Genomic DNA, 26,598 nt, shown 5'->3' with positions numbered 1-26,598 from the left:
GTAGACCCACTGTAGTCCTTGTAGAGATGGCCAGCAGCCATCTGTTTGACTGTGCAGGCGCACAATCACCATTGAAGAGTCTTGCGGATAAGATAGCAAGTCCATAACCACCGTTTGTGCACTCACAAAAATTGTTTTTGAAATGTCCTTAGAACCAGCAATGCTGTTATCCAGTCCCTTACTGAATTATTAACACACGTGCAAACACTATCAGTCCCTACTTCTCACATATTGTCCATATACTATGACCAACAGAAACGTGTGCAGTGAAATGTAATTTACAAGTTACTTAATTTGATGAACTGGTGTCAATTACAATTTTATAACATAAGAATACAATAACAAAGGTACAAAATACATCATTAAAGAACATAACAATACAGATAACATTAGCAGTAGTACAGGCTTTACAAAAGAATCGAAATAGCAAATACATCAGTGTTACAAAATTACGACATAAGTGCGGATGAGTTCTGAAGGGCTATATGGGTTTGAAAGATTCTGATTCTTATGTAACATGTCTTCAAAATATTTCACAAGACTCGAAAATTCAGATTGTTCGAAATTTTTCATCATTATGATGCCATGTTTTACTCGGTCTTGTGTGGCTTGAGACCAATATGCTGAGAGGAAGGCATGGTAAAATTCTCCTTCACTGTGGCAATCGTGAATGACCGATCGCATTCTTACAGCTGGTTCATTCTCTAAGTAGCCACACATAAATTCTAATCTGTGCTCTAGTGACCAGTTGGGAGGAAAACAATGAGAGAATTGATGGAGCCATGCTTGTGGATGAATGTCGTTGCCAGAATTCTTAAATGTTTTGAATTTACGTGTAGTAATGAACAGCTTATAGTCAAAATCATCGTGTCGGCGCGTCGCATATCGGTCATTGTTACGTCGTTTCGGCGGTTCCATCTCAAAATTCGGTGTACTTTGCCAATTTCTTTCATAATCTCCAAAGTGCCCTGTGTTGTTATTTTGTGGCAGTTCCGTATTTTTATGTCCCTCTTCCCTTATTGGAGTGCGAGTGTCCTCTGAAATACGTAATTCTTGTATTACCTGTGTCAGCTGATCTTGTATTTCCCGGATTTCTCTTTGGTGTTGCGCATTAATTTGATTCTGATTTTGTTTGTATTTCCTAATTTGTTCGAACTCTTCTGTGTCATTAAAGACTACCGGTTTGGTGTCATTCAGATTATCATCTACCTTCGTAGATAAATTAGTGAACTGATCCGAAAGTTCGGCTACTTTCTCCGATAGTGAACACATTTCCTCAGTGTGTTTTTCTGAACCAAGATTCAGAGTGTCCATTTGTGTTGAAATCGAATCTACTGTGTCCTTTAAATTTTCCTGAGTTGTTGCAAGTTGCGTAACCGAATCGCTGGATGCAACTGAGTCCATTTTAGCTTGCAAGGTGTCGTGATTTTCACGAACAATAGTTTGCAATTCTTTTATGGCTGCTTCATGATTCTGTAATGCGTTTTCATGCCGCGAAAAAATAGGTTGAAAATGCTCACAAATTTGTGTTTTTACGTCATTACAGATTTTTTGACAATTCGATTCAATGTTATGTAACTCAGTAGTTAAATCTTCACGTGTTTGTTCAAGTGTGGTGTCTAACTTCCGAAGATTTTGTTCCATTGTGTCTAACTTTTGAAGATTTTGTTCCATTGTGTCTAACTTTTGAAGCTTTTGCTGTGTTTGTCTCTGATTTTGTTCCACTGTGTCTAATTTTTGAAGCTTTTGTCCCATTTGTTGCATTAATTGTAATAACAGTGCACTGGTGTCTGAAACATGTTCCTTAGTGCTATTCGGCAATGCATTTGAACCGGCAATATTCGCAGTTTGAAAAACAGAAAATGTGTCTTGACTTATTTGAGAAAACGGTGAGGACGCAAAACCTGAATCTACAGTATTTGCAAGAATGTGTCCTGTCATTTCGGAATCCTGAGGCGAGGTGTTGCCAACCGATCGATCGATAATGCTTCCCTGTTCACTAATTGTTTCACTGTCTACACCATTGTTTGCAGCCCGCTCCATTTCCCTATGTACAATTACCAGATTACTACTTTGAACATTAGTTGATTCATTACATGGTGGCGCTAACACACTGCTTTCGTCTTCACTGTCATTTCTCAGTTTACTTTGGAGCCTAGTATTACGTTTTTCACACGCCATTATTGTCACAATATTTCACACGACAACACAGAAAAAAAAACAATTTGAAGAGCAAAAATAAGAGAATACATTAACATAGAAAATAATATCTAGTTAATTGCAAGCGCAGCTGCGAAATACTTGGTGCAACTCTACATGCATGCTACAACTGTTGTACTGTACAACAATGAAAGACTACAACTACAAAGGAGATTCTCTCTACAATTACGCGCTAGCAATAAACAAAATCTACATTAATTACACACACTACAAAATAAAAATCAGAAGATTCCAGTGAGGTATCCTTGGCTAAGGGTCGACATATGAAACGTCCCCTTAGAAAAAATTATACACGACTGGTCTACGTGAAACGTCCTCTTTGAACAATTATACACGACTGTGCTTAAAATGACACACAATATTTTTAGCGCAACGCAATCTGACTTCCAAAAATCCCTACGAAAGAATGGCCCTGACTAACATTAACCTATACGTTTCACAAATCCCTTACCTCACAAAAATCTTCGTTACTCGAACTACTGCAATACAGCGAGCGCCACTACTGCCAGCTAAATAAAAGATTCAAACTACTGAAGGCACTAACTACTGATAGGCATAGTTAGCAAATGAAAGATTTTAATACAGAACAAACAATGTATTTACCTCACTAGTCATAATATATATAGCAGTTCATGACACCAATTCTTACAAATTTCAAAACTCAGCCATCTCTCTCCCCACGTCCACCACTGCTGGCGGCTCACCTCCAACTGCGCAACGCTACGTGCTGTTAGCATCCAGCTGCCGCTGCCCAACACTACAATGGCGAGTATTACAACAATGCCAACCAGCCACCGACTGCACACGGTACAGCCAGTGATTTTCATACAGAGCGCTACGTGGCGGCGGCGTTACCAATAAAAAAACTTAAACAGCCTACTTACAATATTCATTCAGAAAATTAAAGACGTCGGCTGTGCGATGTGGCCGGGCACCATCTTGCATAAACCACGAGGTGTTCGCAGTGTCGTCTAAGGCAGTTCGTACCGCCACAAAGACACGAAGAATGTCCAGATAGCGTGATGCAGTAATCGTTTCGGATCTGAAAAATGGGCCAATGATTCCTTTGGAAGAAATGGCGGCCCAGACCTGTACTTTTTGAGGATGCAGGGACGATGGGACTGCAACATGGGGCTTTTCGGTTCCTCATATGCGCCAGTTCTGTTTATTGACGAATCCGTCCAGGTAAAAATCAGCTTCGTCAGTAAACCAAATGCTGCCCACATGCATATCGCCGTCATCAATCCTGTACACTATATCGTTAGCGAATGTCTCTCGTGCAGCAATGCTAGCGGCGCTGAGGGGTTGCCGCGTTTGAATTTTGTATGGATAGAGGTGTAAACTCTGGCGCATGAGACGATACGTGGACGTTGGCCTCATTTGGACCGCAGCTGCAACACGGCGAACGGAAACCCGAGGCCGCTGTTCGATCACCTGCTGCACAAGCTGCGCATTGCCCTCTGTGGTTGCCGTACGCGGTCGCCCTACCTTTCCAGCACGTTCATCCGTCACGTTCCCAGTCCGTTGAAATTTTTCAAACAGATTCTTTATTGTCTAGCTTTTCGGTCCTTTGGTTACATTGAACCTCCGTTGAATACTTCGTCTTGTTGCAACAACACTGTGTTGTAGGCGGTGGAATTCCAACACCAGAAAAATCTCCTGTTCTAAGGAATAAACCATGTTGTCCACAGCACACTAGCATGTTGTGAACAGCACACGCTTACAGCAGAAAGACGACGTACAGAATGGCGCACCCACAGACTGCGTCGTCTTCTATATCTTTCACATCACTTGCAGCGACATCTGTTGTTGAAAATTGTAACTACTGTAATTTTGAAAGTTTGTCCGCCTGAAAATGTACTGTTTTCCCAAGCATATTGCAACAAACGGTGTATTTCTATCACTGCTCGTTTAGTTTTTATTGCCGTTTCAAATATACCGGTTATTTTTGAAACACCCTGTACATAGTGATTTATCATTCTTGTTCTTGTTACTTAGTCTATTTTAAAAAATGGTATTTATTTTATTTGTGTTCCACATTACTCTGTTCATTGTATATGAGTACACGTAATAAATAAGGCTCGTCAATGTGCATTTATGTCCCCCCTTTACTCCACTCTTAATTTTGAATATTTGTTCTGTGTTTTACTAGATTAACTTTATCATAGTCTTTCTTTTGCAAAATATAAAGCATATCGATTTTCAGTTTTATGTAATACGACGTATGACGACTGTCCCTCCAAGCATCCTCCGCTTCCTCCTCCGCACTTGCTTTTACCCTAGATTTCGGCTTTATATTTGGTGTAATTGTCTCGTTTCGGCGTATTTGAAATGAAGTATTTTATGGTCTTTGTTGTGCTGCTTATTTTTTAATATGCCTAGTTTTCTAAGGGAACAATTGAGAGGAATGGGGGAAAGAAACACAGTAGAAGAAGAATGGGTAGCTCTGAGGGATGAAGTAGTGAAGGCAGCAGAGGATCAAATAGGTAAAAAGACGAGGGCTGCTAGAAATCCTTGGGTAACAGAAGAAATATTGACTTTAATTGATGAAAGAAGAAAATAAAAAAATGCAGTAAATGAAGCAGGCAAAAAGGAATACAAACGTCTCAAAAATGAGATCGACAGGAAGTGCAAAATGGCTAAGCAGGGATGGCTAGAGGAAAAATGTAAGGATGTAGAAGCTTATCTCACTAGGGGTAAGATAGATACTACCTACAAGAAAATTAAAGAGACCTTTGGAGGAAAGAGAACTACTTGTATGAATATCAAGAGCTCAGATGGCAACCCAGTTCTAAGCAAAGGAGGGAAGGCAGAAAGGTGGAAGGAGTATATAGAAGGTTTATACAAGGGCGACGTACTAGAGGACAATATTATGGAAATGGAAGAGGATGTAGATGAAGACGAAATGGGAGATACGATACTGCGTGAAGAGTTTGACAGAGCACTGAAAGACCTGAGTCGAAACAAGGCCCCGGGAATAGACAACATTCCATTAGAACTACTGACGGCCTTGGGAGAGCCAGTCGTGACAAAACTCTACCAGCTGGTGAGCAAGATGTATGAGACAGGCGAAATACCCTCAGACTTCAAGAAGAATATAATAATTCCAATCCCAAAGAAAGCAGGTGTTGACAGATGTGAAAATTACCGAACTCTTAGTTTAATAAGTCACAGCTGCAAAATACTAACGCGAATTCTTTACAGACGAATGGAAAAACTGGTAGATGCGGACCTCGGGGAGGATCAGTTTGGATTCCGTAGAAATGTTGGAACACGTGAGGCAATACTGACCTTACGACTTATCTTAGAAGAAAGATTAAGAAAAGGCAAACATACGTTTCTAGCATTTGTAGACTTAGAGAAAGCTTTTGACATTGTTGACTGGAATACTCTCTTTCAAATTCTGAAGGTGGCAGGAGTATAATACAGAGAGCGAAAGGCTATTTACAAATTGTACAGTAATCAGATGGCAGTTATAAGAGTCGAGGGGTATGAAAGGGAAGCAGTGTTTGGGATGAGAGTAAGACAGGGTTGTAGCCTCTCCCCGATGTTATTCAATCTGTATATTGAGCAAGCAGTAAAGGAAACAAAAGAAAAAATTGAGTAGGTATTAAAATTCATGGAGAAGAAGTAAATACTTTGAGGTTCGCCGATGACATTGTAATTCTGTCAGAGACGGCAAAGGACTTGGAAGAGCAGTTGAACGGAATGGACAGTGTCTTGAAAGGAGGATATAAGATGCACATCAACAAAAGCAAAACGAGGATAATGGAATGTAGTCAAATTAAATCGGGCGATGCTGAGGGAATTAGATTAGGAAATGAGACACTTAAAGTAGTAAAAGAGTTTTGCTATTTAGGAAGTAAAATAACTGATGATGGTCGAAGTAGAGAGGATATAAAATGTAGACTGGCAATGGCAAGGAAAGCGTTTCTGAAGAAGAGAAATTTGTTAACATCGAATTTAGATTTATGTATCAGGAAGTCGTTTTTGAAAGTATTTGTATGGAGTGTAGCCATGTATGGAAGTGAAACATGGACGATAAATAGTTTGGACAAGAAGAGAATAGAAGCTTTCGAAATGTGGTGTTACAGAAGAATGCTGAAGATAAGGTGGATAGATCACGTAACTAATGAGGAGGTATTGAATAGGGTTGGGGAGAAGAGAAGTTTGTGACACAACTTGACCAGAAGAAGGAATCGGTTGGTGGGACATGTTTTGAGGCATCAAGGGATCACAAATTTAGCATTGGAGGACAGCGTGAAGGGTAAAAATCGTAGAGGGAGACCAAGAGATGAATACACTAATCAGATTCAGAAGGATGTAGGTTGCAGTAGGTACTGGGATATGAAGCAGCTTGCACAGGATAGAGTAGCATGGAGAGCTGCATCAAATCAGTTTCAGGACTGAAGACAACAACAACAACTAGTTTTCTAAACATTTTTATATCTGTGTTTGAGCTGTCGAACACCTTCAATGCTACACTGTGCTACCACCCACGCTACTTCACGGTCATTTTTGTTACCTTGGACGTAACGTCAGTCGCTCTGTGAAAGTGGTTACTCGTGCATGGCACCAAAACGTGCGTATGAAGCCCCTTAAGTTTCATATGGTCATTTTAATTCATGATCTTTTGAACTTTTGTGTGTTTATTGTTTGTTAAGTATTTTATATAGCCGTATTACTCATGACTTTTGCAATTTTTGAGCAGATATCCTAAATATGAGTTTACTCGAAATGCATAAATAAAGCTGAGTTTCTCAACATCAGATGACTAAAGTTATTCTCCAGCAACTGCATCAGGTTTGTATGGAAAAATAAGAAAAAAAATTAAAAATTTCAAATTTGCAAAATGGTCGCATGGCTGTTACGTATTCTTGCGCCACGTCTCAGAGACACTGTAGCACCAGCCCCTACGTTACAGCTCTCTCCCCATACGATTTTCACACCTTTGGTCTCTGAAAAAAGGCCTTGAGGGGTCGACGACTTCTGTCGGACGAGGATGTGCAGCAGGGAGACGTGGGCTTTTTCACGCAGCAGGACACACCGTGTTTCATGAAACGGCTATTTTCAACCCGGTGCGCCGGTGGGGTGATTGCCTCAACGCTCAAAGTGAGTTTGCCTGACTGCTATCCTGTCTCGACTGTACGGCATTCGAAGGAACTCTTTTTTGATCGCCCTTCATACAGTGTTACTAGCTTTTTCCCGAAGCGTGTAGGAATAAATGAGGCACAGCTCATCTCAATGCATCACGGTATTTTCTCTTACTTATATGTAGAAGATTTTGAATGATTGTGGATAACGAAATACAGAAAACGTAAATATGTAAGTAAATAGACTACTACTGGCCATTAAAATTGCTACACGAAAAAGAAATGCAGATGATAAACGGGTATTCATTGGACAAATATAAAATACTAGAACTGACATGTAATTACATTTTCACCCAATTTGGGTGCAAAGATCCTGAGAAATCAGTGCTCAGAACAACCACCTCTGGCGGTAATAACGGCATTCATACGCCTGGGCATTGAGTCAAACATAGCTTGGATGGCGTGTACAGGTACAGCTGCCCATGCTCTTCAACACGGTACCGCAGTTCATCAAGAGTAGTGACTGGCGTATTGTGACGAGGCAGTTGCTCGGCCACCATTGATCAGGCGTTTTCAATTGGTGAGATATATGGAGAAAGTGCTGGCCACGAACATTTTCTGTATCTAGAAATGCCCGTACAGGACCTGCAACAATGTGGTCGTGCATTATCCTGCTGAAATGTGGGGTTTCGCAGGGATCGAATGAATGGCAGGGCCATGGGTCGAAACACATCTAAAATGTAACGTCCACTGTTCAAAGTGCCGTCAATGCGAACAAGAGGTGGCCGAGACGTGTAATCAATGGCGCCCCATACCATCACGCCGGGTGATACGCCAGTATGGCGATGACGAATACGCGCTTCCAGTGTGCGTTCACCGCGATGTCGCCAAACACGGATGCCACCATCATGATGCTGTAAACAGAACCTGGATTCATCCGAAAAAATGACGTTTTGCCATTCGTGCACCCAGGTTCGTCGTTGAGTACACCATCGCAGGCGCTCCTGTCTGTGATGCAGCGTCAAGGGTAACCGCAGCCATGGTCTCCTAGCTGATAGTCCATGCTGCTGCAAACAACATGGAACTGTTCGTGCAGATGGTTGTTGTCTTCCAAACGTCCACATCTGTTGACTCAGGGATCGAGACGTGGATGCACGATCCGTTACAGCCATGCGGATTAGATGCTTGTCATCTCGTCTGCTAGTGATACGAAGCCGTTGTGATCCAGCACGGCGTTCCGTATTACCGTCCTGAACCCACCGATTCCATATTCTGCTAACAGTCATTGGATCCCGACCAACGCGCGCAGCAGTGACGCTATACGATAAACCGCAATTACAATAGGGTACAATACGACCTTTATCAAAGTCGGAAACGTGATGGTACGCATTTCTCCTCCTTACAGTAGGCGTCACAACAACGTTTACACCTGGCAACGCCGGTCAACTGCCGTTTGTGTATGAGAAATCGGTTGGTAACTTTCCTCATGTCAGCACGTTGTAGGTGTCCCCATCGGCGCCAACTTCATGTGAATGCTCTGAAAAGCTAATCATTTACATATCACAGCATCTTCTTCCAGTTGGTTAAATTTCGCGTCTGTAGCACGTAATATTCGTGGTGTAGCAATTTTAATGGCTAGTAGTGTATCACAGAAAAACCAAAGTGTGCACAGGAGAATTAGCAACAATAACTTCACCACTCAGCTCAATTTTCACATAAGAGCACAAAAACGTACAGAATGGTTTCCGGGAAGTAAAATATGCCCTTGTCTCAATTTTAACTACACTCCTGGAAATTGAAATAAGAACACCGTGAATTCATTGTCCCAGGAAGGGGAAACTTTATTGACACATTCCGGGGGTCAGATACATCACATGATCACACTGACAGAACCACAGGCACATAGACACAGGCAACAGAGCATGCACAATGTCGGCACTAGTACAGTGTATATCCACCTTTCGCAGCAATGCAGGCTGCTTTTCTCCCATGGAGACGATCGTAGAGATGCTGGATGTAGTCCTGTGGAACGGCTTGCCATGCCATTTCCACCTGGCGCCTCAGTTGGACCAGCGTTCGTGCTGGACGTGCAGACCGCGTGAGACGACGCTTCATCCAGTCCCAAACATGCTCAATGGGGGACAGATCCGGAGATCTTGCTGGCCAGGGTAGTTGACTTACACCTTCTAGAGCACGTTGGGTGGCACGGGATACATGCGGACGTGCATTGTCCTGTTGGAACAGCAAGTTCCCTTGCCGGTCTAGGAATGGTAGAACGATGGGTTCGATGACGGTTTGGATGTACCGTGCACTATTCAGTGCACTATTCAGAGGTGTACGGCCAGTGTAGGAGATCGCTCCCCACACCATGATGCCGGGTGTTGGCCCTGTGTGCCTCGGTCGTATGCAGTCCTGATTGTGGCGCTCACTTGCACGGCGCCAAACACGCATACGACCATCATTGGCACCAAGGCAGAAGCGACTCTCATCGCTGAAGACGACACCTCTCCATTCGTCCCTCCAGTCACGCCTGTCGCGACACCACTGGAGGCGGGCTGCATGATGTTGGGGCGTGAGCGGAAGACGGCCTAACGGTGTGCGGGACCGTAGCCCAGTTTCATGGAGACGGTTGCGAATGGTCCTCGCCGATACCGCAGGAGCAACAGTGTCCCTAATTTGCTAGGAAGTGGCGGTGCGGTCCCCTACGGCACTGCGTAGGATCCTATGGTTTTGGCGTGCATCCGTGCGTCGCTGCGGTCCGGTCCCAGGTCGACGGGCACGTGCACCTTCCGCCGACCACTGGCGACAACATCGATGTACTGTGGAGACCTCACGCCCCACGTGTTGAGCAATTCGGCGGTACGTCCACCCGGCCTCCCGCATGCCCACTATACGCCCTCGCTCAAAGCCCGTCAGCTGCACATTCGGTTCACGTCCACGTTGTCGCGGCATGCTACCAGTGTTAAAGACTGCGATGCAGCTCCGTATGCCACGGCAAACTGGCTGACACTCACGGCGGCGGTGCACAAATGCTGCGCAGCTAGCGCCATTCGACGCTGGTGTGTCCGCTGTGCCGTGCGTGTGATCATTGCTTGTACAGCCCTCTCGCAGTGTCCGGAGCAAGTATGGTGGGTCTGACACACTGGTGTCAATGTGTTCTTTTTTCCATTTCCAGGAGTGTATTTTTATAAATATAAAGGCGCACAAAAAATTGTTCTCAATAAATATACTGTATTAAAATAAATCTCTTTTGGTGGCTTACGCGATACGAAAATATTCAGTATTTGGAATTCACAATCAGGTGATACGCGTAAACTGAGATTCATATGAACAATATCCTTTTTCTACTTATAAGCTCTAAGGGTAAAAAGAGGCAGCCATCATAAAGGAATAATCTGAATGGGACGGAAATCGGTACACGCAATGCACATGGGCATGTAAACAATTTTTAAAAAATTCCATGATTTATTCAAGATAGAGAGCTTCACAAATTGAGCAAGTCGATATCGCGATACTGATCGGCGCAGTTGTCGGATGCGCTGCTGAGAGATATGCTACCAAATTCTAACCGAGCGGCACGCTAGATCGCCAAAACCCCGAGATGAACCGAGGCCCTTGCCCACAATGCTACAACTGTACTCAATTCGCGAAAGGTCCAGCGACCTTACCAGCCAAGGTCGAGTTTGGCAGGCACTAAGACAAGTAATACAAAGTCTCGCCTTGAGTGAGCGGGCATTATCGTCCTGAAATGTAAGCCCAGAATGGGTCTCCATGTAGGAAACCAAACGGGGCGTAGAACATCGTCGACGTACCGCTGTGCTCTAAGAGTACCCCGGATGACAGCCGGAGGTGTCCTGTTATGAAATGGAGTGGCACCCAGACAACCAACCCTGGTCATCGGGCCGTGTGGCGGGCGACAGTCTATATCTACGTGCATCTACTGGTTACTCTGCTATTCACAGTAAAGTGCCAGGCAGAGGGTTCAATGAACCACCTTCAAGCTGTCTCTCTACCGTTCCACTCTCGAACGGCACGCGCGAAAAACGAGCCCTTACATTTTTCCGTGCAAGCTTTGATTTCTCTTACTTTATCGCCATGATCATTTCTCTCTATGTAGGTGGGTGCCAACAGAATGTTTTCTCAATCGGAGGAGAAAAGTGGTGATCGAAATTTAATGAGAAGATCCCGTCGCAATGAAAAACGCCTTTGTTTTAAAGATTACCACTCCAGTTCACGTATGATGTCTGTGATCCTATCTCCCATATTTCGCGATAATACAAAACGAGCTGCCCTTCTTTGTACTTTTTCGATGTCATCCGTCAGTCGCACCTGATGCGGATCCCACACCGCACAGCAATACTCCAGAATATGGCGGACAAGCGTAGTGTAAGCAGACTCTTTGGTAGACCTGTTGCACCTTCTAAGTGTTCTGCCAATAAATCGCAGTCTTTGGTTTACTCTACCCACAATATTATCTATGTGATCATTCCAATTTAGGTTATTTGTAATTGTAATCCTTAAGTATTTAGTTGAATTTACAGCCCTCAGATTTGTGTGACTTATCGCGTAATCGAAATTTAGCTGATTTCTTTTAGTACTCATGTGAATAACTTCGTACTTTACTTTATTCAGGTCAATTGCCACTTTTCGCACCATACAGATTTATATTCTAAATCATTTTGCAAGTCGGGCAGGCATCCGACCGCTTCAGTTTATAATCTCATTTCTTTTCATAGCAGGACCCTTTTGGTTGTCATCTGCGGCACAATTACAGCACAACGGTATGTCGAAGATATTCTACGGTCCGTTTTGTTGCCCTTCATTGCAACCCATCCTGCGCTTACATTTCAGCAAGAAAATATCCGCTCGCACAGCGTGAGCGTTTCTATAACTTGTCTTGGTGCTTGCCGAACCCTACCATGGCGAGCAAGGTCGCTGGATCTCTCCCCAATAGGGAACGTTAGCAGCATTTGTTGCAGAGTCCTCGAACCAGTTTAGGATTTTTACGATCTAGCGTTCCAATTGGACAGAATTTGGCACGATATCCCTCAGGAGGACATCAGTCAACTCTGTCAACCAATTGTCAAGCCGAATAAGTGCTTCCATGAGGGCCAGAGGTGAACCACTATGCTGTTGCAACTAGCTCAATTTGTGAAGCACTTTCTCTAGAATCAATCATCCAGTATTTATGAAATTGTAACCTTTTGTTTGTCTGTACATGTACCGATTTCCCTCCAGCTTGAATAATTCCTTCATAGTGCGTCTTTTTTTGTCCTAGATTGTACAAGATCAAACTTAGCACGCCTATAATTTTTTAACTGACCTGATTGTGTTCAAGCTAACGACCTTGCCTCAGTGGTAACACCGGTTCCCGTCAGATCACCGAAATTAAGCCCTGACGGGCTGGCCTAGCACTTGGATGGGTGACCATCCTGTCTGCCGAGCGCTGTTGCAAACGGGGCGCACTCAGCCCCTGTGAGGCAAACTGAGGAGCTACTCGATTGAGAAGTAGCGGCTCCGGTCTCGTAAACTGATGGCCCCTCCATAGCCGCATCCGACGACGCCTGTTGGCTGAGGATGACACGGCGGCCGGTCGGCACCGTTGGGCCTTCATGGCCTGATCAAGCGGAGTTTTCTTGAATGTGTTCAAAATATGAATGAAACTGGGTATCACTGTAAAGAGCAAATGCGACTACGAACTGCAGTAAAATAATAATAATAATCATAATAATAACATGTGTTAATTTAGCTGACAGAGATCACCTCCAGGTTGAAAGGATCACTCCGTAACTGTCTCCCACTGTGAAATCGCCCTCGGGCTCGGCAAGATGTCGACACACAGCAAAAAAAGGTTATCTGAGTTGTAAGGTGGGTTAATTATGTCACATTAGCACCAAGCGTCTCAACAATTCTGCTCAACGCCACGATGCACATATTACCCCTCTCATCCACATTTCGCCCTTCTTTTGACGCCACTGAAATGGAGGCCAGAACAGCGACACAGCGATGAAATGATGTGGGTGGCCGAGGAAAACATTTCAGACACATCGCCGCTCAGAATAGACAAGAAAAAGGTCTCTGGTGGTGGCAAGAAGGGCGTCTTTCCTCATCCCTTGGGGCATTCGTCCCCACACTTTTTGCGTCGAAAACGACATTTCGCAGTGGTGTGAGCTCACTGGGCTTTCAACTGAATGCAACTCGAAGCAGAAATACGTTTTTATGCATTTTCATCCTTCCTTCTTCGCGCTCTCCTAAGGTGTGATCACAGGGATGCTGCAGTATTAGGATGTCCGAGAAGAAAACGGCAAAGTGTCCCCGTATGATCCGCCACACCTACCACTCCCCCACCCCACTCGCCACTCCCACGAGTTCTGCAACACCCTCGGTGCCAGACACACACATTAGTTGAGCACGTTATAATATGTCCCTGTCAGAAACTTCGACACACCTTGCCTTGCGGTCTGTCTGGGTCTGAGGGCAAGCAAGGGGTGTCGGTGGGGTTGCCTAACCGTCAGGCTCTAGAGTAGCCGCGAGGCTGAATGTGTCGCAGTTTCTAACACGTACATCTGTAATGTGCTCAGTTAAGAGGCGTGGGTGGCACTGATTGTTTTATTGAATGGACTTAGAGGGACTCTTTGTATTTTATTTTCGCATATTTTATGTCCGTGTGATCACAGCACAGAAGGGCGCCAAGATGGAGAGATGCAAGCATAAATATCTTTCGCTGCTTCGGATCACGTTCCGGTTTCGTCGAATGCTTATTAACAGTCCTAGTGATTCCAAGCTGTACAGCAGAGCACACACTGAGATCGCGCTACACCCAAAGGGATCAGGTCACATCCAACAGGGCTGCAAGCCCATGACATCCTTACACTAGGGTTCAAACACCCAGTGGGGTGACAGCAGTGTCGAACTTTGTCAAGATGGTTGTCGTATTGTTCATCGCACTGCGCAATGCCGATTTTGACCTCGAAATGTGTGGGTATCAGTGCCGCAGGGAAAGGGATGGTTTCATTCACGCTCTCTATGGCGTTTTAGCGCCGATTCTAAGCGGCGGTGTACCTTGAATGTTTCCCTTGGCCACCCACATGCTGAGTGTCGCGGAATTGGCCATCACTGGGGCGTCAGAAGAAGGAGCGAAATTGACCTCTCCATTGTGTGACACGTGCATGGTGGCTGTCAGCAGCATTGTGTCCAAAATTGGTGCCATTAACCCACTTTAACTTCTAATTCTTTTCCTGCATGTGTCGGCATCTCACCGTTTGAAATGTTTCCGATGCCGAGCGTGACGTCGCAGGGCGCAACGCTTGTGCATCATTACAGGGGAAGGCTGGAGACATCTTTGAGCGAAATTTCAAACTTTTCCGTCCCTTTCGGAGACAATGACGGGGCTTCGAAAGGCCATCCCTTAATTTTGTTGTACAGAGTATTTTCCTGTACAATATTTCGGCTTTCCAGCCACCTCTCCCTGTTAAACAACACGCTTAATGTACCGGGTGATCAAAAAGTCAGTATAAATTTGAAGACTGAATAAATCACGCAATAATGTAGATAAAGAGGTACAAATTGACACACATTCTAGGAATGACATAGGGTTTGATTAGAACAAAAAAATACAAAAGTTGAAAAAATGTCCGACAGATGGCGCTTCATCTGATCAGAACAGCAATAATCAGTATAACAAAGTAAGACAAAGCAAAGATCAAGTTCTTTACAGGAAATGTCAATATGTCCACCATCATTCCTCAACAGTAGCTGTAGTCGAGGAATAATGTTGTGAACAGCACTGTAAAGCATGTCCGGAGTTATGGTGAGGCATCGGCGTCGGATGTTGTCTTACAGCATCCCTAGAGATGCCAGTCGGATCACGATACACTTGCGACTTCAGGCAACACCAAAGCCAATAATCGCACGCACTGAGGTCTGGCGATCTGAGAGGCCAAGCATGACGAAAGTGGCGGCTGAGCACACGATCATCAATTTAAATGTGCATTCAGCACACAGGTAAGTAATCATAATAAAAGTCTGACGTGGCTAAGTCAAATATTTTGGACAAGAGAATTAATTTAATTACACTACACGCAGTAGACGAGGTCTGAACTTGCCCTTTGGAGATACGCTATCGCTATAGTTTTATAGTTATTCAGTTGAAACTGCTCACATTTTTATGATTATAGCGGATCTCCCTTCTACTTAAATTTAAACATCCTAGCCTTATTTATTCGCCTACTTAATCTATCTTGCTTCCTTAATTTCTAAGACTAAAACCAGAAAATCATGAATTTCAACTAAAATTTTAATTTGTGAGATCCAGAATACTGTTTCTACTAAATTATTATGCAAAAGGAATCTAAATATAAATTTGTAAGTTTCTAGCTCTTTTCTGTTGCGCCAATGATTTTTACAGAAAAACGTCCAAATTTCGAAAATGGTTGAAGTTATTGAACTCATATTCAGCACCTATTGATTTAGTATTGATTCTGACATGCTGGAAACATTTCAGGTTATTTACATGATTTTAAAAGGATTGCGCAACATTTATGACGTCAGAGCTAGTTACAGCGGACTAGGCTGGCACACAATGGAAAGACTGATGTGAATTTTATATGGCGTGAGTATGCTGCTTCACTACAGTCGGTCCACAACACATTACTCAACCAATCGTCATGTTCCGCCATCTTTTGAAACGCCCACACCGCAAATGCCCTCCGCTTTATTAAATCGCCAGGTAACAGTCCACGATGCCGATGGATTTTGTACGGATATCATCGGAGGGTACGCCTCAGTGCCAACCAAACACTAATGTATGGAACGCCGGTGCGACATGCGACTGCACGAGCGCTGACTTCCCCGTGCATAGACGAACCCGCTACAGTCTCCATTTCTTTCTGAACTGCCTCAGCAGCATTACGCCTTGTGCTCGGTCGCCCACTACGGGGTCTATCGTCCAAACAACCCATGGCTTTAACTTAGAAATCATTCTCACCCCAGCTGCATTTGTCAACGCACCTTTACCCGTTCGAATCCCCTTTCTATGGCTATAGGATTGTAACGCTGAACTAGCACATTCCCCATTCTGATAATACAGCTTCGCTAAAAGCGCCTTTTCAGGTAACGTCAATATCCTGTGACTGTTGACGCATCTGATTCTCTCTCTCAATGCAGCTCCTTTTATATACGATTGTCATGCGCAGTTACTGAAGTTTTGCTGTCCAGCGCCATCTGTCGGATTTTGTGAACTTTTTTTGTTCTAATAAAACACCATGTCATTTCAAGCATGTGAGTCAATTTTTACCTCTCTATCTACAGTATTCCGTGGTTTATTAAGTTTCAAATTTATACTGACTTTTTGATCACCCGGTACTTCCGCGGGTTCCACAAACGAATAATTTTCCATCTTCGATAGTGTTGGACATGACACAAGGAAGCACCTTCATCGCCGATGTCGTGGAAAGTTGTTTACTAAGGAGGAGGAGGAGGAGATTAGTGTTTAACGTCCCGTCGACAACGAGGTCATTAGAGACGGAGCGCAAGCTCAGGTTAGGAAAGGACGGGGAAGGAAATCGGCCGTGCCCTTTCAAAGGAACCATCCCGGCATTTACCTGAAAGGATTTAGGGAAATCACGGAAAACCTAAATCAGGATGGCCGGAGACGGGATTGAACCGTCGTCCTTCCGTGTTTACTAAGAAACATAAAATATTTACTAAAACGTTCTTTAGGTGCAACACTGATTCGATAGCTTGCACAGTGTGCAATATCAGTTTCCCACCATTTGTTGTTTCTCTCAAAATATGCAGTGTAAGATCATGTACGATGTGTACAATTTTGTACTTAAGACACTGGACACATTGTATGTGTTGGCTTCATGCCCCCTTACTCATACAGCGGCTTGAATGGGAGGGGTGTAGGACGGCGATGACAGCTAGTAACGGCTCGCTGTGTGGCCTGGTTGCCGCGCGGGATTAGCCGAGCGGTCTGAGGCGCTGCAGTCATGGACTGTGCGGCTGGTCCCGGCGGAGGTTCGAGTCCTCCCTCAGGCATGGGTGTGGTGTGTGTCCTTAGGATGATTTAGGTTACGTAGTGATGGCCTTAGCAGTTAAGCCCCATAAGATTTCACACACATCTGAACACGTTTGTCGTCTGGTTGCAGCGGTGGTGGCGCGGATGGCCAAGTTCTGGGGCGTGCCGCTGGTCACCGGCGGGGGAATGACGCTGGACTACACGTACAAGAAGCAGGACTGCGACAACGAGTACTACATGCTTGTCCGCACCAGCCAGATGAGCTTCCGGGACCTCTCCTACATGATCATCGCCGCCATGCAGCAGTGAGTACCGCACCAGCCGTACCGTTCCAGCCACACGTTCACGCTTCCCTCAAGCACGGCTTGACCCGTAAACAGCTACTCTTTGTGACTCAGGTCGCATACCGCTGAAGTGCAGCACTTGTGCCGGCAAGTTACATACCGGGACTTCATTCACAGTTTCTCTACGAGTGCCAGTCAGAAAATAAAGCATACTATATTTTTTCTCCTTCATGAATACGTACAATCTAAGATAAAAAAAGGAAGTGCCGAAAATCGGCAGATGTGATGTACATGTACAGAGAACCAAATGATTACAATTTCAGAATAATGGAATGATTTATTCAAGAGAAAGAGCCTCACAAATTGAGCAAGTCCCCAATGTGTTGGCCACCTCTGGCCCTTGTGCAAGCAGTTATTCGGCTTGGCATTGACTGATAGAGTTTCTGGATGTTCTCCTGGCGCATATCACGCCCAATTCTGTTCAGTTGGCACTTTAGATCGTCAAAATCCCAGGATGGTTGAGTGACGTTGTTCATAGTGGCCCAAACTTTCTCAGTTGGGCCGGCTGGATTGGCCGAGCGGTTCTAGGCGCTACAGTCTGGAACCGCGCGACCGCTACGGTCGCAGGATCGAAACTTCCCTCGGGCATGGATGTGTGTCATGTCCTTAGGTTTAAGTAGTTCTACGTTCTAGGGGACTGATGACTTCAGAAGTTAAGTCCCACAGTGCTCAGAGCGATTTGAACCATTTCTCAGTTGGTGAGAGGTCCGAAGACTTTGGTGGACAAGGAATGACTTGTCAAGCAGAAAGAAAGGCAGTAGAAATACTCGCCATGGGCTTGTCTTGCTGAAATACAAGCCAAGGATTACTTGCCATAAAGTGCAACAAACCGGGGCATAGAATATCGTCGACGTACCGTTGTGCTGTAAGGGTGTCGGTGATGACAACCATAGCGGTCGTGCGATTAAAGGAAGTGGCACCCCCAGACCATCACTCCTGGCTGTCGGGCAGTAGGGTGGGAGATAATCAGATTGGTACTCCACCACTGTCTTCAGCCTGGAATCTCGTTGACTGGAGTAGAATTTTCTACAGTGATGAGTTCTGCTGCGAACCATCCCGCGATGACCAGGTTACATTTCAGCAAATTAATGCCTGCTCGCCGGTTGCTGTGGCCGTGCGGTAACAGGTGCTTCAGTCCCGAACCGCGCTGCTGTTACGGTCGCTGGTTCGAATCCTCCCTCGGGCATGGATGTGTGTAATGTCCTTAGGTTAGTTAGGTTTAAGTAGTTGTTTTAAATTCTAGGGGACTGATGACCTCAGATGTTACATCCTATAGTGCCCAGAGCCATTTGAACCATTTTAATGGCTGCTCGCACAGGGCGAGAGTTTGAACTCCATGTCTTAGAGCTTGCCAATCCCTACCATGGCCATTAAGTCGCTGCATCTCTCCCCAATTGAGAACGTGGCCATGGCCATGGCCCTCCAAGCTCTTGCTGTTGAATAAATCATCCCCAATTTTTTCTGAAACTGTAATCATTTGTTTCTCTGTACATGTACATCACATCTAGCGACTTCAGTCCCATTTCAGTAATTCGTTAGAGGTTCGTCGCTTTTTTTTCCTCTCAGGAGGTAGTAATCAGGAATTGGGTGCACTTCCGCAAACCTTCTTCTACAATCTAGTCATATAGCACCATCCTATGTCAAACAATAGCAGCGTAGTATACGTTTTGAAAAAGAGAACGTTAAATTACGTATAAGACAGCGATCTGTGAATGAATCCTTCCTGCAGAAGATGAAACGCCTCCACCCATTCATGAAAGGTTGAAGAAGATGAATGGAGATGGTATGGTGGGCGTCAGTACATTGGTCTCGCTGCAGTAGAGCTACTGAAGGGCAAAAACAGGCTGGTGATGTTGATGATGATGCAACGCATAGCGGCCGACCAACGACTGCAGTGACGTCACACAACACCCAGCTTGTCGATGTAGTCATCCAGGACGATCGCCGGGTAGCAACAGATGAACTGTGTGGCCAGTTATCCATCGGTATAGGCAGTGTGACGGCCGTAGCTCACCGTAGATAATAAAGAGGCAACGAAAACAACTGAGACACTGAGAACCATAAGGGAGTAAAGCACACCGTCATCGGTTTTGCGATTGTGGCATGCATGTGTGCATATAACATCCGCTGATGTTACACTGAACGAGCTTTACCAGTGCTGGGCCCCCACACTGCATATACGAACATTTACGAAAAGCTGTCTCGCCGATTTCTCTGGTATTCGCTTTCATAAGCGTCCAAAGCACAAATATTCTTTGCTCTAGGAACTGCCACTGCCTACACTGCCATCCATTTCTTCATCTAAGCTGGAAGCTTTTGAAGGAATGCCCCACCATAGTTTCACGTTACACGGATGGGGCATTTTATTTCGGTGTATCCGATGTCTCCAGATCCACAGTGTCAAGAGCGCTCCGAGAATATCAAATTTCAGGCATTACCTCTCACCACAAACAAAGCAGTGGCCGAGGACCTTCATTTAACGACCAAGGGCAGTGGCGTTTGCGTAGACTTATCAGTGCTAACAGACAAGCAACACTGAGCGAAATAACCGCAGAAATCAGTACGCAATATACGACGAACATATCCGTTAGGACAGTGCTGCGAAATTTGGCGTTAATGGGATGTGGCAGCCGAATGCCTTTGCTAACATCACAATGCCGCCTGTAGTGCCTTTCCTGGGCTCGTGACCATATCAGTTGGACCCTAGACGGCTGGAAAATCGTGGCCTGATCAGGTGAATCCAGATTTCAGTTGGTAAGAACTGATGATAGGGTTCGAGTGTGGTGGAGATCTCCCGACGGCATTGTGGAACCTGGTGGTGGTCCCATAATGGAGTGAGCTGTGTTTACATGGAATGGACTGGGTCTTCTGGTCCAATTGAAGTGATCATTTACTGGAAATTGTTATATTCCGCTACTTGGAGACCATTACAGACATTCATGGACGTCTCGTTCCCAAACAACAATGGAATATTTTTGGATTCCAGTGCTCTATTTCCACGGGACAAAATCGTTCACGATTGGTTTGCTCAAGATTTCGGACATTTAGAGCGAGTGATTTGGCAACCAGATCGCCCGACACGGCTCCCATCGAACATTTATGGGCCATAATCGACACGCTACGGACGCAGGTTCGAATCGTGCCTCGGGCATGGATGTGTGTGATGTCCTTAGGTTAGATAGGTTTAATTAGTTCTACGTTCTAGGCGACTGATGACCTCAGAAGTTAAGTCACATAGTGCTCACAGTCATTTGAACCATTTTAAGCCACAATCGACAGGTACAAAATTTTGCACCAGCTACACTTTCGCAATTATGTCCGGTTGTAGAGGTAGCATTGTTCATTATTTCTGCAGATGACTGACAACGACTTGTTGAGTCCATGTGACGTCGAGTTGCTGCACTACTCTGGGAAAAAGAGGTCCGACACGATATTTAGAGATGACCCATAACTTGTGTCACATCAGTGTAAGACAGGAAAAGGATTCCTTCATGACTAATCGATATTGATGTCTTCAGAGATAGAGTACCAGCCCAGAGGGCCACTGTCGGACAGTGATTTTGACGTTATCCATTTGCAAACACGAGAGCGGTGTCTTATTCACAGAGACGGAAATTCCTGGGCATGAGATTTCTAAGTGAAATAAATAACCTAGTTAGGACTTCTCCATTTGTATCTTTTTCGTATAAGACATTATTTTCCAGTTATGACTGGTTGTATGTTTTCAGAATTAGAATATTGAGGTATTTCCACTCTGAGAACTGATGTGATAGGACATATTCAAGCAAAGGTTTATGTATTATGAAACAGAAATCCGTTATGGTACTCTCTTATCTTCCTCTGGAAACCTTTTACTTTTAGCTGCCGCACAATTCCTGTAATGCTACGACTGTTATTTTCCGTTCAAATCAAGAGAAAATCGATGCTGATTCTGAATCTTTTACTTTCCAATTCCATGCATTCGAAGATTAGGTGTGATGCAGTTTCTTCACCCTCATCACAGATCCTACATTTAGGATCCTCTTCCGTTATACCGATTATGTGTGTAGGTGTTTTTGAAATTCCCTTGGCTGGTCATCAGTCCAGTCATGAGTTTGATCTCTTTCCTGTTCAATCCCAGGATAACAAAAAATGGCTCTGAGCACTATGGGATTTAAATTCTGACGTCATCAGTCCCCTAGAACTTAGAACTACTTAAACCTAACTAACCGAAGGACATCACACACATCGATGCCCGAGGCAGGATTCAAACCTGCGACCGTAGCGGTCTCGCGGTGCCAGACTGTAGTGCCTAGAACCGCTCGGCCACTCCGTCCGGCCCCCAGGATTATAGAGCTTCTTTTAAAACAAAGCTGCCGCATCATTACCTTACCATGTTTTTGTATATGGACCTTAGTCCAATTCCTACGTGCAGTTTCCTAAGCCAGTTCAGTAGTTCTAGGTTGATCATACCCTTGGTGATTGTCAGTACAGGTTCCGGTCCAATGAATGAAGTTGTTGCCCCCGTTCTAGACAATCTGTCAGCTTGTTCATTGCCACAAATCCCTGAGTGGCCAGGGACCCACACTAGGTACACCCTATTGCTTCCCCCTAGCTCCACCAGAGCCCTGTGGCAATCTGCAACAGTCTTAGATCTTGTTCCAGGAGCTGCCAGTAATTTCAGGGCTGCCTGGCTGTCTGAATAGATGTAGATGCTACACTCATTGTAGCACTTACTCATACTCTCATCCACATATTACTTGACTGCAGTAATTTCGGCTTGGAATACAGAGGCCAGTTTTCCTAGAGAGATGATGCCCTCCAGTCTTGCCTCAACCTTGTACACCCCTGCCCTAACGCCTTGGTCTATTTTCGACCAATTAGTGAACCAAACGATGTGCCCCGTACGGTGTCTAACTGTTTATTCCCACTGCTCCCTGTTTCCAATTATTATGTTGTAAGGCTTGTCGAAGCAGTTGGGAGTTATTATACAGCCGGCAGCCATTTTCCCACCCATTCCTATATTTGCCTCACTCACTATGTTAGAGTGTGATTCTGGATATGCGAATGAGACACAGTTTTTGCCAGTTTTAAGACTGTGTGCCTCAGCTGTTGCGTCCATCTTGACCCAAATGTGTAGTGGAGGCATGTCCAGCATAGCTTCCATTCCAGTGGTTGGTGTGCTGTTGATTCCGCCTTTTATGGCTAAGCAGGCCAATATCTCCACCTTAGCAAGCTCCTTAGCTGCAACCAGCTGTTCTACCTTCTTCGACCACACTATGACCCCATAGGAAACCCTAGGTCTGACCACAGTGGTGTATATCCAGTGCATACCCCTGGGGCTTAGGTCCCAGTTTTAGCCACAAGCCCTTCTAGTACTCACTAGAGTACTTTTTCCTTTGGAGCAGACACTCTTAATGTGAGGGGTTCATGTTAACTTCTAATCTAAGTTTACCCTTAGATATTTCACTAACCCCTTCTCTGATCGGAATTATTGTGCGCTGGCACACATATCGATTATATCTCTTGTACCCAGTGAACGGCAAATGCTATGGAACCATCCACAAGTAGGGGATGATATGTATTTTTTGTTGGTGCAATTTCTCAATCAAATACTAGACTTAAGATTGAATAAAATGAATTTTGAGAAACTCTGCGAGGTATTTCAAACGGCAGAATCATCAAGAGCGTCTAATTGTAGTTAATAATTTCTCTTACACATGATCTTGTATGGGAGAAGTACTTTTAATCGTAAATACACATAATTTTTTGTGTTGCGCAAAGTGCGCTACTGTGCATGTCTCATGGAGACGGATGAGTTTTCACTAGCAGTAAAGGCTAGTCAACTGCAATCCAAATTCTTATATTGGCATTAATAGAATATTCCCAATAAACATAGTACAGTTATAGTAAGTAAAAGGGATGTGGAGAGATGGCGAACTGCAGGGTATGAGGTACTAAGGAAGCAAGCAGCTTAGGATGGAACGCATGGAGTGGGGGAGGAGGGGGCGAGGAAGCGGAGAAGGTGAAGGAGGACATAAGCGAGAAAAAATAATGAGCTTGTTAGATAAAAGGCGTAAAGGATCAGTTCTTTCGGGAAACTGAACGATCCGCTTCTGACGAATTTCTCGTTAAGAGTATTTGTGTTAGACTAAACATTTAACTAACGGAGTTCCTTAACCCCACTATTACATTCATACTTGAAGTCATAGGGAAAACACCTTTTGGGTAAAACAAAACAGCCGCTAATAATTTCTGCGAATATAAAAACTGCTGTTGAAACTACAAGTTCATTGAGAAAAACTGTGTAGTCTAGTACAACATAACGTCAGCAGAGTTAATGCAGAACAGAGCTGTTCGTGCGGGTGTCTCTCTTCTGCATAACGCTTGTGGCGCTGCAGACGAAAGGGTAAAGTTTAACGACCGACCGCTTCGAGGTCACCAGAAATCTGGCAGCAGCTGCGTTTGAGAAGGATGGCGTACCTGAAGTCCTGAACGGTTTTAATGCAATTCACCATCGCCGGATAGGGATATTAGCGCTTTTCATCTTCTAATTCTACTACATCCAGCCTACAATTGAAATATTATTGACGAACTTACGTCATAAAACAACAATCACAAATCTGTCGTAGGATACCAAACAAAGAATTGATTAAGACAGATTGCAGGGCATAGGTGCAATAATTGTTTCGTTAACACTATCAGTTGTTGTAATTCTCACGGTAGCAGTTATTGCTGGTGTTCGAATCGGGATACGTTTTCCACGAGAGGGTGGCTTGAAAGTGTTTACGAGCAATACGTTAATCTTCTTCTTGGTCCTATTATTCAATCGTAAATTTACCTACAAAATCATAAGTAATGCAGTTCTGTCCTGATCTCAAACTAATGTATTCAGATGGAAATAAGATTTCTTCAAACTGAAACACCAATTGAAACAGTCATTATGCACATTTCTCACTCTTGAATAAGCTTGAAACAACTGTTCACATTTCTTCAAATATCGACAATATATTTCACGTGGGTGTAATGGAGACAATTTACACTCTTGTCTCCCCATGTCGGATCATTATCACAGTTACAAAACGAACTCTCTCCTTCAGAGCTCACTACCAAGTCTCAACAGCAAAGACTAAAATAAATTTAAGAAAATACAAAAGCTTTATTTCGATATATTATAGTGTGTGTTTCCTATTGATATTTGTTTACAGATGGCATATGTACAGGAGTTTACATGGAATAATGATAAGCTTTTGTTAAATATGAATAATCAATTACTTTTGGATACAAGAAATTATAATGGGTTCTTAAAAGTTTTGTATGGTGTTATGGTGAAAATTCTCTATTAATAACTAGTATGTGAAAATTAAATTAGCCACATATTATAAAAAACGTTCTTAGTAGAAATTCTAAAATACAAAGACATGTGTTTGCAGATTATACGAAGATAAATCAACATGACATAGGAAATATGGGTCCCCAAACATCGAAGTAATCCAGTAAATTCACACGTAGAGAATATGCTTTACCGATGTTACAAAACAGTATAAGATCTAAAGCTGTATTATGTTTTGTAGTTTGTTACAGCCGTATCATCATCCACTATAGTCCAGAATTACAGAGGTATAGGCTGGTTATGATTTCAATTGTGTTCAGTACGTTATTTGGTATGCCAGTCAACTCATTATCAAGGAATGCACGTGACTTTACTTTTACTGAAATCAGTACATTAGATACCATTGAGGACGTTTACTGACTAATATCCTCAAGAAAAAAATTAAATTTTGTGGAGCAGTGGACGCCATGGGTTCTATATTTAATCTTCCACTTACAGTGTTAGGGCCTGCATATTTTTATCCTTCTTGTCTATGATGCCAGTACACGTATAAAAGCTATTACCAACAATCCTCTCACAGCTAATAAAAACATCAAAAGATTGTTCACGTGAACTTGGTTACCAACACAGTTCTTTAGTTTCCTTTGTGCGTCGTTTGTTGGCACGGTGCTTCCATTACCGTTATGTGAACAGAAGCACTGCCTACATGTTTGGTATAGGTTGACAGTTCAGCGTAGACCACAAATTTTTTACTGACTGCAGTGAAGGAAAGAATGAACACTGTGAAGTATTGCAATTACGCGAATAAAGCACCTAGGTCATAGTAAGGCTACGAGTCAGAGCTACCAGCGCAGATCGTCAACAAGATGGTAACAGGCGCGTAAATTGTAAGCATTTTGATTGTGTTCATACACTACTGGCCACTAAAATTGCTACACCAAGAACAAATGCAGATGATACACAGGCATTCATTGGACAAATATATTATACTAGAACTGACATGTGATTCCATTTTCACGCAATTTGGGTGCATAGATCCTGAGAAATCAGTACCCAGAACAACCACATCTGGCGCTAATAACGGCCTTGATGCGCCTGGGCATTGAGTCATACAGAGCTTCGATCGTGTGTACAGGTACAGCTGCCCATACAGCTTCAAACAGAACCTGAATTCATCCGAAAAAATGACGTTTTGCCATTCGTGCACCCAGGTTCGTCGTTGAGTACACCATCGTAGGCGCTCCTGTCTGTGATGCAGCGTCAAGGGTAACCGCAGCCATGGTCTCCGAGCTGATAGTCCGTGCTGCTGCAAACGTTGTCGAACTGTTCGTGCAGATGGTTGTTGACTTGCAAATGTCCCCATCTGTTGACTCAGGGATCGAGACGTGGATCCACTATCCGTTACAGCCATGCGGATAAGATGCCTGTCATCTCGACTGCTAGCGATACGAGGCCGTTGGGATCCAGCACGGCGTTCTGTATTACTCTCCCTAACCCACTGATTCCATATTCCGCTAACAGTCATTGGATCTCGACCAGCGCGAGGAGCAGTGTCGGGATACGATAAACCGCAATCACGATAGACTACAATCCGACCTTTATCAAAGT

The 26,598-nt window shown here is 44.1% G+C and overlaps 1 protein-coding gene across 1 annotated transcript in view; it reads left to right on the top strand.

The window, feature by feature from the left end:
- LOC126267888 (atrial natriuretic peptide receptor 3) overlaps positions 1 to 26,598 on the top strand; it is a 423,241-nt gene that overhangs the window by 384,773 nt on the left and 11,870 nt on the right. The window contains exon 3 of the mRNA XM_049973197.1: positions 17,465 to 17,639. Within this exon, the coding sequence (XP_049829154.1) occupies positions 17,465 to 17,639 (175 nt within the window). The remainder of the gene's footprint in view (positions 1 to 17,464; positions 17,640 to 26,598) is intronic.

Source organism: Schistocerca gregaria, chromosome 4 (genome assembly GCF_023897955.1).
Source record: "Schistocerca gregaria isolate iqSchGreg1 chromosome 4, iqSchGreg1.2, whole genome shotgun sequence".
Classification (NCBI taxonomy): domain Eukaryota; kingdom Metazoa; phylum Arthropoda; class Insecta; order Orthoptera; family Acrididae; genus Schistocerca; species Schistocerca gregaria.
This window is presented reverse-complemented; position numbering and strand designations above follow the sequence as displayed.